This window comes from Anarhichas minor, unplaced genomic scaffold (genome assembly GCF_050575085.1).
Source record: "Anarhichas minor isolate MPS153535 unplaced genomic scaffold, ASM5057508v1 ptg000136l, whole genome shotgun sequence".
Taxonomy (NCBI): Eukaryota; Metazoa; Chordata; class Actinopteri; order Perciformes; family Anarhichadidae; genus Anarhichas; species Anarhichas minor.
Window position 1 is genome coordinate 17950080 of NW_027466582.1, and position 13374 is coordinate 17963453.

The window sequence follows — 13374 nt, forward strand, 5'->3', positions numbered from 1 at the left end:
TCAAATTACAGGTTTCAACCCCAATTCTGTACCGACACCGTGACTCACATTATCAAGCCTCTTCTCCCACTTTTGCGCCATGAGCTTTGTGCAGTGCATGGAAGTACTAAAGGGAGTTGGAAAGCCCATTTTAAAGTCAGCAAATACTAGCAAGTTGCTTGCACTAGTCTTTGTGCTATCATGAAAAAAGGTGTCTTTAAAGTCCCTGTGTCTATGATATAAACATTTCTGACATTGGGGTTCCTTTCGATGTCAATCTCACAATGTCAAGACCTATCGCTTTAAAGCTGCACCAATCACCATTTCTATATTATCAATGGATCAAAAGAGATTCTGGTGTGACAGCTGTATGGATTGTATTCAAATTAATTTGAGCAAGCTACACATTAGTTTGAATTTGTTCAAACTTAATTTGTAACCAACAGTCGACATGGGTACGTCAACTCTCAACCCAAACCTGGAGCCAGCAGGAAGGGGGAAGGATGACATTTACACAGTGTGGGCAGCATCAGGGGCGTTTCTAGGATTCAAAGAAAGGGGGGGCTTAGCCCCAAGGGGAGTGGCATGTTTGCGCGCGTAGTGCACGGCAATTTTTTTTGGGGCCCATTTGGGGCCACGGATATCCATTGTTTCAGACAGTTCATAGATTGGTTCAATCAGAAAGAGTGTGATTTTGCTCTGTAGTTTTGCTTGCATTCAGTATATGATAACACAAGAGACCAAATTTGAGGTCATAGTGAAATTTGACAACACAAATATGAACTTTTCTCAAATAAAGAGAGAAATAATTTTCCTGCTTGTAAAGGAAAGACGGATAAACTAGCTTTCATATCCGCGTCACTCCCAAATCCTAATTCTTAAAGGGGCCGCACACAATGGATGGAGAATGGACCTGACAGTGTCAACTTTATATCGTTAAGTATGATGATGGCTATTGGATTGTAATTTGAAGGGGGAGAAAACATACAAACCAGAACGCACGCACATATGTAGCATGTTAGAGTTATAAATAACTTGTCCATGTGAGAAACAATAGTTTAATTTAATGACATCACCAAAATAAAAAAATTATATATATATATATATATTTATATATATATATATATATTTATATAAAGCCAATAATGCCAAATTATTCGGGGGGGCTGAAGAACATTTTAGGGGGGCTTCTCAATAACTTTTTTATGTTTACCGTGTTCTTATCTCCAGGTGACTGTACGCATTTGGTGTATTCATGTTAAGAACAAATATGGAACGTTAAAATCATGCCTGTATATGAAAATGATGCATACATTTATACAATACTTATTACAATCATGAAGCCTAATAGGAATGCCTACACATTATGCTTTGTATGTGTGATGGCTGCAGCTACTAGCCAAACCATCAACCAGGCATCGTGAAGGACATAGTAACATGTTTCCCAGTTCTTTTGTTTAACATCATTATACAAGACATAAAGACACTTGTTTTGGCCCACTTTATTTTTCTAGATTGAGTGCACGCAATCAAGTAAAATTGAGTTAAGGTTAAGGTAAAAGTGTTAACAACTTTCCTGTCAGTGTCCTGTAGCTGACCATCCTTCTGGCAAAAGACTGAGTCCTTGTCAGAAGAGTACTCATAACGTTGTTTTGAACTAAGTTCTGTTTAGGTAAGTTGTGCTTAGACTCCAGAGCAGTTATGTTAAGTTTATATAGTTATTCAAATTTTTCACTTTTGCTTGATTTTGTTACCCATCTTAATTCTTGTAAATACTTTGGGTCAGTAAAATCCCTATGTTTTTCCACCTTTACCTGCTCTCCCAGCTTTACCCCGGTCCTTCACAGTATGGTAATAGAAATAGATGACATTTTGTTGTACACTTGCATATGGGAGTTATTTTTATTCAAAGTCAATTTCATAGTCTCTTGTCTTTTTTGATAATGCATGCACAATTTGCTTTATGTTCGACCAAATAAAAACTTCAATGTGAATACAACAAATGCCATGAGTTTGTATAATCTCTATTTTACAAGTGATATGTATTATGTCCAGGACAGTCTAATATAAAGCATATGATGTTAAGAAATAAAAAAAACATTTTACTATCTTAACTAGGTCTTTATAATAGAAACAAATGTATATACAACTTCGTCAATACTGGTATAAATGTTAAAACGGTACTGTCCTGCATACACATAGTTGTTTATCCAAACGTGAAGATAATTGCTTCTTGTTTTCAATGAGTTTGTTTTTTTTGGTTTTATTTAATCTTTCGTAATTATATAACATATTTGCAGTAATAACCTCACAATTTGACAGAACAGAGTGTACTGTTTAAGTGACTTTAGACACCTGTGTGGTGCAGACTCTGTGTACATAGACTAACTACACAGAGCACCAAACAGTGACAGTTCCCTTGCACCATGAATACTTTAATAAGCTAGACAGAGTGGATCCAAGATGTTAATCTTTATTTTTTTCCTAATAACATCAATAGTCAGTGCAAATCATCAGACGATGTTACACTCCATAATATCTGTCAATAAAAATACAGCACAAGTTCAGAATGGAAGATGTACTTGTCAAAGATGCCACAAGCAGGTCAGCCACAGAGTTTGTGGGAGCGTAAAGCTGTGTGAAGTAAATGATTATCACAGGAAGGTTTCTACATATTGTGTCAACAGTTAATGAGTCAAGGAAAATATATAACTCCACATAACATATAAGAGGGGACTGCACATTGTTCAGACGGCCCATTGCTATGAAACAACATTAGTCCAAAAAATGTTGCATCAGAGCGAAAGCCCATTTGTCCGACAGCCCGTTATCCCGAAAACAAACATCCATTCGAAGGCCGGAGTTTAACATGTTATTTAAACAAAAGACGAGTCAAAGGAGTTTTGAGTTTGCAAAATTACCTTGAAATAGTTTTCCAGAAATGATCATTCTGAAAGCTGTTCTGAACCAGCTGTAAAAGAAAGCGTAAATAAATGGATTAAGCATTGAATTTGACAGTGCAAGCCAGTTCAGTGTTTCAATCACAGCAATTGGTGTAACATTGTACGTTAAAGGCTGAAAGATGAGATAAAGAAAGTACGGAGTCCAACATAAGAGAAAAACTCCCAAAACAATAGCCAGAGTTTTGGTGGCCTTTCTCTCCATCTTACTGACGGTTGCTCCAGATGACTTTGTGCTCAGACCGGTTGTGTTCTGAATGCTGATTGCCTGTCTCTTTGCAACAAGGAAAATTTTCAGGTAGATACTAAGCATTATACTGACCGGGATATAAAATGAAAAAATATATGCCAGAGTGGTTGATATTAGAGAATCAATTAAGCAACTTTCTTCACATTTTCCTTGATTAAAACCTGCAAATATAATGCCGATGCCAATTATAGCAGCGACTGCCCAGCTCACCAGGATCATAATTCCAATGACACGATCATTTACTTTACTTTTATAAGCAAGAGGCTGACACACTGCGTAGTATCTGTCAATAGAAATACAGCATAAGTGCAAAATAGAAGCTGTGCTCAGTGTAGCATCAAAGCTTCCTCGTACTTTACAAAACAAACCCTCGTGATACCAACATGAGGTTACAGTGAATGTCATACTGAAAGGAAAGACTAGAACTCCTACAAGCAGATCGGCCACAGCCAGAGACAGAATGAGGTAGTTTGTAGGGATGTGGAGCTGTTTGAAGTAAGAGACGGAGATTATTACGAAAAGGTTTCCACATATTGTGACAACAGACAATGCGCCGAGGAAAACATATAATAAAACACATATTATGGAAGGGTTGCTTGTGAATAAGTAAGTTGTATTATCTGATTCGTAGCAGGGATGTATGTCATTAACAGTGTAACTCCCGTTGTCAGTCGCTTCTGGTTCCATGCTTCTACATAGATTCCTGAAATTCAAATTTCCAATATTAACCAACTGAGGAAAATTCTCAAATACTTGAATATTTACTTGTGCATGTGTAACCACAACATCAATCTTCTTGAGAAACAAAGACATACATTTTAAATAACAAAATAATTGTAGTGTGTTAAGATTCATACCAAACCACTCAAAATAGATGACACATCAGCGTGGGGTGTCCTGGGTGTGTGGCATTCTCTGTGCTACTGTGCAAAACCTTTTGACTAGATGTTAAAATAATCAATCCCCACCTAATTACCATAATTTATACAAAAGTCACCAGTCCAATTAGATGAGATATGCTACATTCTGTTTGCATGTGATATGAGGTATATTATACTGTGTGTGTCCTTGAGCCTGTTATAACAATTTCAAAGACATTTTTGAAATTAACAATTTAATGTTTACTAAAAGGCTAATATAAGATATACTGCACTTATAGAAATGCAATGAGAAGAACCTAGCTACTGCAAAAATGTACAATAAAATGAAGACTCTAATTCATCGAATTCATCGCGCCGCATATTCATCGCGCCGCGTATTCACGCCATTCGCGCCGCCGGTCAAAATACCGGGGACCATTTGTGTTCATTCGCGTGAATTGCACTGGACGCGCCGGAGAGGGGGCGCGGCTTATCGCCCTGAAAGCCGTTCAACTGTCCGCCATTAACCATTAAAAAAATAACCTCTATTTCTGCTTAGTACGTGTTGTGGAAGTCACAGATATCCTGGGAAACTAAACGCCGTCATGTCTGGGTTCATAATATTGTCCAGAGGAGCTCCATGGATTTTATCGAGCTGTATTCACTGTGTCTAGCAAGCCACACGTCGCTGTTTACTACAGCTGTATGAACAAAAAATAAACTGATTTGGCTGTGATTTAACGGCAATAAACCGACAAAAAGGGACTCCGAAATAACCACGTAATGATGCTGATTTGTACTTGTCTTCTCAATGGAGCTCTGATGGATCGGTGCTAGGCTAAGCTAACATTGTAGCAGCTCCACCAACACTCAGAATAACGTCATGTAGACGTAAATACGGCAGCGTCTATTCATTGTTTGTACCATATGGTTTACACACACACATTTATACACATAGTTTGGTCCGGTCTCTATTGATATGAGGTATCGTAGAGCTCTGGGTGAACACAGACGGCTACAGTATTTATTTCCTGATTCAACAACGCCAGTCCTCGATGGTTGTTTCTGATTCAGCAACGGCAGGACGTCACTGATGACAGGGGGAGCAACTCAACGCTGATAGGCTATCGCGCCGGGGCGTAACACGAATATTTCGCAGAAGTTGAAAAATTTCAACTCGCGCGTTTGGGGCGATTTGGCGTTTGACGCGTCAATTGCGCGGCGCCATCGCAAATTCGCGCCGCGCTAGTCTCATCGCGTCTGTGCATAGACATTGTATGTAATCTACTCGCGCGAATAATTCGCTTTGGTGTGAACGCACCATAAGGCAGTGGTTTTCAAACTGTGGGGCGCGCCCCTCTAATGGGGCGCAGCGGTATTGCAGGTGGGGCGCAGGGGGAAATGCAGAATTTGTTTATTTCAAGAACTTTATTCATACCTGCAAACTTGTCGCTTTACAATATGTACACATTTGACATCCTCTTGTCCCGGGACCCTCACATCGGAACAGGAAAAACTCCCCCAAAAAACCCTTTTAACGGGGAGAAAAGAGGAAGAAACCTTAGGGAGAGTAACAGAGGAGGGATCCCTCTCCCAGGATGGACAGAACTGCAATAGATGTCATGTGTAGAACAGGATAAGTGAATTACAACACATTCAATGTAATTACAACACATTCAATGTATGACATAACCACGGCAGGAGGTAAGACCTGGTCCAGGTATAACCCGGATACACAGGAACCTGTGAGGCGAGAAAGCACAGAGACTGGTGAAGAAGCAGGTCAATAATGTGCATTAATGGTATCGGTAATATGAAATAGTAATGTGAGTAATAATAAAAGTGATATTAGCAGTTGGAGTCAGCAGGGCCATGGTAGGAGGAAGGACCAGGGTCCAGATGAAACCATGCTCCATGGAAACCTGTGAGGAGAGAAAGCACAAGGACTCCGGGGGAAGAAAAAAAGTCAGTACTGTGCATTAATGGTATCGGTAATAGGGTTAATAATGTTAATAATGAAGATCGTAGTAGGTGTCAGCAGGGCCATGGATGGTTGAAGGACCAGTGTCCAGATAGAACAGCGGTCATGGGAACCTGTGAGGCGAGAAAGCACAAATACTCCGGGGAAGAAGTAAAGTTAGTAATGAGCATTAATGGGACATTAATGCATAAAGACAGAAGTGAAGAAGAGGAGGAGAGAGGTGCTCAGTGTATCCTAAGGAAGTCCCCCTGTAGTTTTTGCCTATACCAGTTTGTCTAAGGGCCGGTCTAAGGCAAACCAGAGCCAGCCCTAACTATAAGCACTATCAAAGAGGAAAGTCTTAAGCCTACTCTTAAATGTGGTGAGTGTGTCTGCGCCCCGGACTGAAACGGGAAGCTGGTTCCACGAAAGAAGTGCTTGATAACTGAAGGCTCTGGCTCCCATCCTACTTTTTAAGACTCCAGGAACCACAAGTAACCCTGAATTAATGGAGCGCAGCTCTCTAGTAGGGCAGTATGGTACTATAAGCTCTTTAAGATATGATGGTGCCTGACCAATTCGGGCTTTGTAGGTAAGTAAAAGGATTTTAAATTCTATTCTAGATTTTATAGGGAGCCAGTGCAGAGAAGCTAATACAGGAGTAATATGATCTCTTTTCTTAGTTCTTGTTAGTACACGAGCTGCAGCATTCTGAATCAACTGGAGAGATTTAAGAGACTTATTAGAGCAGCCTGAAAATAAGGAATTGCAGTAATCTAGTCTAGAGGTAACAAATGCATGAACTAATTTCTCTGCATCGCTTTGAGACAGGATGTGCCTGATTTTTGAAATATTACGTAGGTGAAAAAAGGCAGTCCTAGAAATTAGTTTTATCTGAGAGTTAAAAGACAAATCCTGATCAAAGGTAACTCCAAGATTCTTTACGGTGCTGTTGGATGCCAGCGCAATGCCATCTAGAGAAACTATATCATTAGATAAATGATGTCGGAGGGGTTCTGGGCCTAGTAGAATAACTTCAGTTTTGTCTGAGTTTAACATCAGGAAGTTGCAGGTCATCCAGGTTTTTATGTCCTTAAGACATGCTTGCAGTTTAGCAAGCTGATTGGTTTCATCTGGTTTGATCGATATATATAATTGAGTATCATCTGCATAAGAATGAAAGTTTTTAGAGTGTTTTCTGATAATATTGCCTAAAGGAATCATATATAAGGTGAACAAGATTGGTCCAAGCACAGAACCTTGTGGAACTCCATAATTGACGTTGGTCTTCATCGAGGCTTCATCGTTTACATAAACAAACTGAGATCGATCCGATAAATAGGATCCAAACCAGTTCAGTGCGGTTCCTTTGATGCCAATATAATGTTCTAGTCTCTGCAACAGGATGTAGTGGTCTATAGTATTGAACGCAGCACTAAGGTCTAACAGGACAAGAACAGAGACTAGTCCTTTGTCTGATGCGATTAGAAGGTCATTAGTTATTTTTACCAGAGCTGTCTCTGTGCTATGATGCTTTCTAAATCCTGACTGAAAATCCTCAAATAAACTATTGTTACGTAGAAAGTCACACAACTGATTTGCAACTGCTTTCTCAAGGATCTTGGAGAGGAAGGGAAGGTTAGAGATCGGTCTATAGTTGGCCAACACCTCTGGATCAAGAGTGGGCTTCTTAAGAAGAGGTTTAATTACAGCTACTTTGAAGGACTGTGGTACATGGCCTGTTAATAAAGACAGGTTGATCATATCTAATAAAGTCGTGCTAATTAATGGTAGGACTTCTTTAAGCAGCCTAGTCGGTATAGGGTCTAAGAGACAGGTAGAAGGTTTAGACGTAGAAATTGTTGAAGTTAGTTTCTCATGGTCGATGGGAGTAAAGCCATCTAAACATATATCAGGGTTTACAGCTGTTTCTAAGGTTATTCTATTTGTGGAAAGATCGGTACTAGTCGAGGGCAGTACATTGTTTATATTCTCTCTAATAGTTATAATCTTATCATTAAAGAAGTTCATGAAGTCATTGCTACTGAGGTCTATAGGGATACTCGGCACAACAGAGCTATGACTCTCTGTCAGCCTGGCTACAGTGCTGAAGAGAAACCTGGGGTTGTTCTTATTTTTATCCATTAACGATGAGTAATAAGCTGCTCTGGCATTACGGAGGGCCTTCTTATACGTTTTAAGACTGTCTCGCCAGACTAACCGAGATTCTTCCAAGTTAGTGGAACGCCATGTTCTTTCAAGTTTTCGCGATGTTTGCTTTAATTTGCGGGTTTCAGGGTTATACCAAGGAGCGAACCTCCTTTGTTTTGCTAACTTCTTTTTTAAAGGAGCAATAGAGTCTAGTGTCCTTCTCAGTGAGCTTGTAGCACTATCAACAAGATGATCAATCTGGGTAGGACTAAAGTTAGCACAGGAGTCCTCTGTTATATTGAAGCATGGTATTGAGTTAAATATAGATGGAATCACTTCTTTAAATTGAGCTACGGCACCATCAGATAGACATCTAGTGTAGTAACTCTTGCTTAACGGTGTACACTCCGTTAGTAGGAATTCAAAGGTTATTAGATAATGGTCCGATAAAAGAGGGTTCTGTGGAAAGACTATTAAATCTTCTATGTTAATGCCATAAGTCAGAACCAGGTCGAGAGTGTGGTTAAAACAGTGAGTGGGTTTCTGTACATTCTGACAGAAACCAATCGAATCTAATAATAAGATAAATGCAGTACTGAGGCTATTGTTCTCGACATCCACATGAATATTAAAGTCACCTACAATAATTATCTGTTTTAAGGACTAGACTTGATAAAAACTGAGAAAATTCCGATAGAAATTCAGAATACGGACCTGGGGCCCGGTACACTATAACAAATATAACTGGCTGTATTGTTTTCCACGTTGGGTGTGAAAGACTAAGAACCAAGCTTTCAAATGAGTTATAATCTAGTTTAGGTTTAGGGTTTAATAATAGGCTTGAGTCAAAGATGGCTGCTACTCCACCTCCTCGGCCGGTGCCTCGAGGAATGCGAGTATTAATATGACTTGGAGGAGTTGATTCATTTAGGCTGACATATTCTTCATTACACAGCCAGGTTTCAGTAAGACAAAATAAATCAATATGATTATCTGTTATTAGCTCATTTACTAGTACAGCTTTAGATGACAAAGATCTGATATTTAAGAGTCCACATTTAATTATCCTATTTTGTTGCACTGTTGCGGTAGTTTTAACTTGGATTAGGTTATTTTGTTTAACTCCTTGATCGTTTATTTTTGATTTAATTAATTTAAGTGGCCGTGGGGCAGACACAGTCTCTATGTGGTTTTGGGTGAGTAACTGCTCTAATGGAAGCTCAGAGAAGTGTGTAAGACTGCAACTCTGCTTCCTGGTCTGAACTCTGGGTTGTCATGAACCAGGTCCATACAGAAACTGGGTCATATTTGCAGAAATGAGATCTGCTCCATCCAAAGTGGGATGAATGCTATCCCTCCTAAGCAAACCAGGTTTTCCCCAGAAAGTGTCCCAGTTGTCTACGAAGCCGACATTGTTTGCTGGGCACCACCAAGACAGCCAGCGGTGAAATGATGACATGCGGCTAAACATTTCATCATTGGTCAGATTCGGGAGCGGGCGAGAGAAAACTACGGAGTCCGACATGGCTTTTGCGTATGTACACACAGATTCCACATTAACACTAGTCCCCAGTTTGGGGATCTCAGAATTGTGTTGCTGTTCTTTGCAGATGATGTGGTTGTGTTGGCTCCTTCATACCGTGATCTTCAGCATGTGCTGGGAGGGTTTGCAGCTGAGTGTGAAGCATTGGGATGAGAGCCAGTACCTCCAAGTCTGAGGCTCTGGGTTTCTGCGTCCCCTGGAATGGGAATGAGTCACCCACAGAAGTGAAGGAGTTCAATTATCTTTGGGTTTTGTTCAGAAGTGAGGGTAAAATGCCACCGGTGGAGTAATGTACATGGTCACAGAGATCCAGTTCAACAAAAACGAGAACACCGTAAGTTTTATTTTCTAACTTTTGCTAGCTTTCAAATCAGCAGTGATTTTACTGATGAGAAGCAATATGTGATCATTGTTTTTTGTACTAAGGCAGCTTAACTGTCTTGTAAAAACCCAACAGCTTCACCAAGATGTTACTCAAGCGTTTGGTGGAGTAATTATGTTGATTAATAGTACAGGGAACTGGTTAATGGCATTTTTGATGGAACAGAACTTGGGGAAAACTAAACACATAATAGGTTGATGCTTAACTGTGTCATTGGAGCACTGAAAAAAGTTGAGACCAGCATTTGTAGTGTGGGATGCCCGTATTGGGCGTCAGTTTGTAGCTTCATGTCACCGGCCTTCATAGAAAATGAGATATAGCCTGTTGCTGTGTTGTTAGTAGTGTGAACAGAGCATTAAGGTGCTTTAACACCTAACCCGTTTGATTCCTTTAAAACAAACTCAGATCTGTTTTCCTGGTTAGTTCATTTCATGTGGGGTGGTGTGAAAGTTGCCAATCAAATGCTGGTGCGGACCTGGTTTGTTTGTGGCACGAAAGCAAATGAACCAACCACATGATTGTATGATAGCAGATATGTGATTTTAGCACTATTTCAAAAGCTAAACTACTAATAAATCTATGTCTATGTCAGGATAAATCTATGTCCATGTCAGGGTGGGTATTTTCCCTAATTAATAGGTCAAAAGATGTTAAACGTCCTGTGCTTGTATCCGACTCTGTGGAGTCCTTCCGCTTCCTGGGCTCCATCATATCCCAGGACCTCAAGTGGAGCTGAACATCAGCTCCATCACTAAAAAGGCTCAGCAGAGGATGTACTTCCTGAGGCAGCTGATGAAATTCAACCTGCCAAAGACAATGATGGTGCATTTCTACACGGCCATCATTGAGTCCATCCTCTGCTCCTCTATCACAGTCTGGTACGCTGCAGCCACAGCCAAGGACAAGGGCAGACTGCAACGCATCATCCGCTCTGCCGAGAGGGTGATTGGCTGCAATCTGCCGTCCCTCCAAGACTTGTTCACTTCAAGAACCCTGAAGCGAGCAAGAAAGATTGCAGCCGACCCCTCTCACCCTGGACACAAACTGTTCGTGCCCCTTCCATCTGATAGGAGGCTGAGGTTCATCAGGACCAAGACCTCACGCCAGACGAACAGCTTCTTCCGGTCCGCAGTCGGGCTCATTAACAGAGCCCGGGTCCCCCACTGACTGTCATCCCCAGGACAATTTCCTTCCCTCCCTACTACTCCCCTGCACATCCCTTCATACTTAAATACACTTCAATCAGGAGAGACAAGTAAATGATTAGTAGTTAACATTTATTATGACAGATGAAGCGTTCATAAGTTACACGGAATTTGTTTGGCGCTTGAACTCGACAAGGATATTTGTGATTGCGTTGTGATTGCCCTGAGCGGCAACAATATATATAAATCCCCCCGAGGAGTCCAGACACTGGTGGTAGTGGCTGGAGGTTCTGCTGGAGTTGGCTGGAGCTGCTGATGGAGTACTGCATCTGCGAAGATGGATGGTGCTGGGGAGGAGGGTCGCATGAAACAGCAGCAGGAAGCTGGAGGCGGGGATAGGGCACATTTAAGAGGAGACAGCAGCAAGCTGATAGGCTAACGAAGAGGGTGTGACTCTGCGCTATTAGCCGGGAACGGCCAGCTGTTGAACAGCTGATAGAGTCTATGACACCTCTGACAGTGACAGCCGGAATAGAGAATGTGCTGCTAGTTAGGGAGCGGTATGAGAGAAAAGCATATGAGCATGAGCGTGCAGGGATAGTCTTCCTGTCTGAACTTGCGCTAGAGCTTCATTTGTCACTTTTACATAACACTTGTTTACAGTCCTGTTATCTGTTTGTTGTGCACTTTATTTCATATTCTTTTAAATCCTATTGTAAATTTTAATGTTTCTATTCCTTGCACTGTTGATTGTTGTTTATTGTTTAATGTTATTGTCTAATGTTATGCACCACCTGCCATGACAAATTCCTTGTATGTTACATACATTGGCAATAAACGGTTCTGATTCCGATCACAGCCCCAGGCTGCAGCAGCAACAAGAGCTGTAGTAGACCCGAGCCGGGAGGATCCACAAAAAATCTCCCCCTGCGGTATACCATCCATAACTTTCAACAGTATTGGTGTATGTTGAAACAAAACACTGTTAAGATAAAGTGGAAAGTTGTTGCTTTCTTCTATTTTTCATTGTTGTCAGAAATGATTAGACTGCAGCATGCTTGTGTCAGGACATTGTTCCTGGCCCGGACTTCAGTGAAGCATAAAAGGGATTGAGTGTCTTTCTAGAGGAGCAGAGCTGACAACTGATCACCATTTTGTGGTGAGTTGGATTAGGCGTACGGAACTGGTAAACCCAATCATGTAGTTTGGCTGAACTAGGAATGTCTTGCTGAGGCCACTGTCCTCGAGGTCTACCACTCCAACCTTCGAAAGAATTCTTCATGCAATCCCGGGGGAGGCAGGTGTTGGGAACGAAAAGGAGCGAGTTTGAGTTATCAGCCTACAAGAAGTGGTGTGTGTGTGTGTGTGTGTTTGTGTGGGTGCATGCAGTGTGTGTGTAGGGGGGAGAGAACAGCTCAGACAACGTATGATGTAATCTGAAACTTGGCGACGTCTCTCGCGAGCCCACAAGATGGCGCGAGACTCTAAAATGGCGGTTGACAATCGAGATCTCGTTATCTACACGTATCAGAAGCCGTTAGCGCAACCCCGGAGCTACATTAGCTTAAACCTATATGTGTGTGTTGGTTAGCAAAAGATGAGAGAAAGCAAACAAAACAAAAGAAATCCTCCACAAACACAATAAAATCCTCCCTGCCGCGGTGGAGTACGGAAGATTGTTCTCATCTACAGAAACACAGCTGACGACTCTCTGATTTGCACAGCCACGGTTCTGACCTCTGAACTAATGAGAAACAACTTCCGGCCTCACTAGCAGTGAAACATCTCAACACGATTGCAGCAGATACACGGTAACTTCTACACACCATTAACGATCTCGGTCGTTAATCTCGGCGATTTTGAGCATAAACACCACGTAACACCAGTAATTTAAGCAACACAAACAAAATAAAACAATAATCTAACTGCCCAGATTCTTTGCCTTACTATGAGTCGATTTCTTGGCGGTCGATGCGGTCCTTCTGAGTCCTTGGCTGACTCAGGTTGCGCGGCTCCATGCGGCGCGGTGATACAACTCTCTGTGCGTCAGAGAATTTCTTCGGGGTGTTACGGGAATCTTTTTTTCCTTACGGCTGAAACAAAGGCGGCTTGGGTGGAGAGGAGAAATGTGCTTCTCTCTCTCT

At 41.3% G+C, this 13374-nt stretch overlaps 1 protein-coding gene across 1 annotated transcript; it reads right to left on the reverse strand.

Moving 5' to 3' along the window:
- Positions 1–2871: 2871 nt before the first annotated feature.
- LOC142941975 (trace amine-associated receptor 1-like) lies at positions 2872–3876 on the reverse strand. Its single transcript, XM_076084106.1, has one exon. The coding sequence runs from the start codon at positions 3874–3876 to the stop codon at positions 2872–2874; it is 1005 nt and encodes a 334-aa protein (XP_075940221.1).
- Between the last annotated feature and the right edge of the window lie 9498 nt (positions 3877–13374).

What these genes read in the sequence shown, in the direction of transcription:
- LOC142941975 (XM_076084106.1), bottom strand. Translation starts at nt 3,876, where the DNA reads ATGGAACCAGAAGCGACTGACAACGGGAGTTACACTGTTAATGACATA.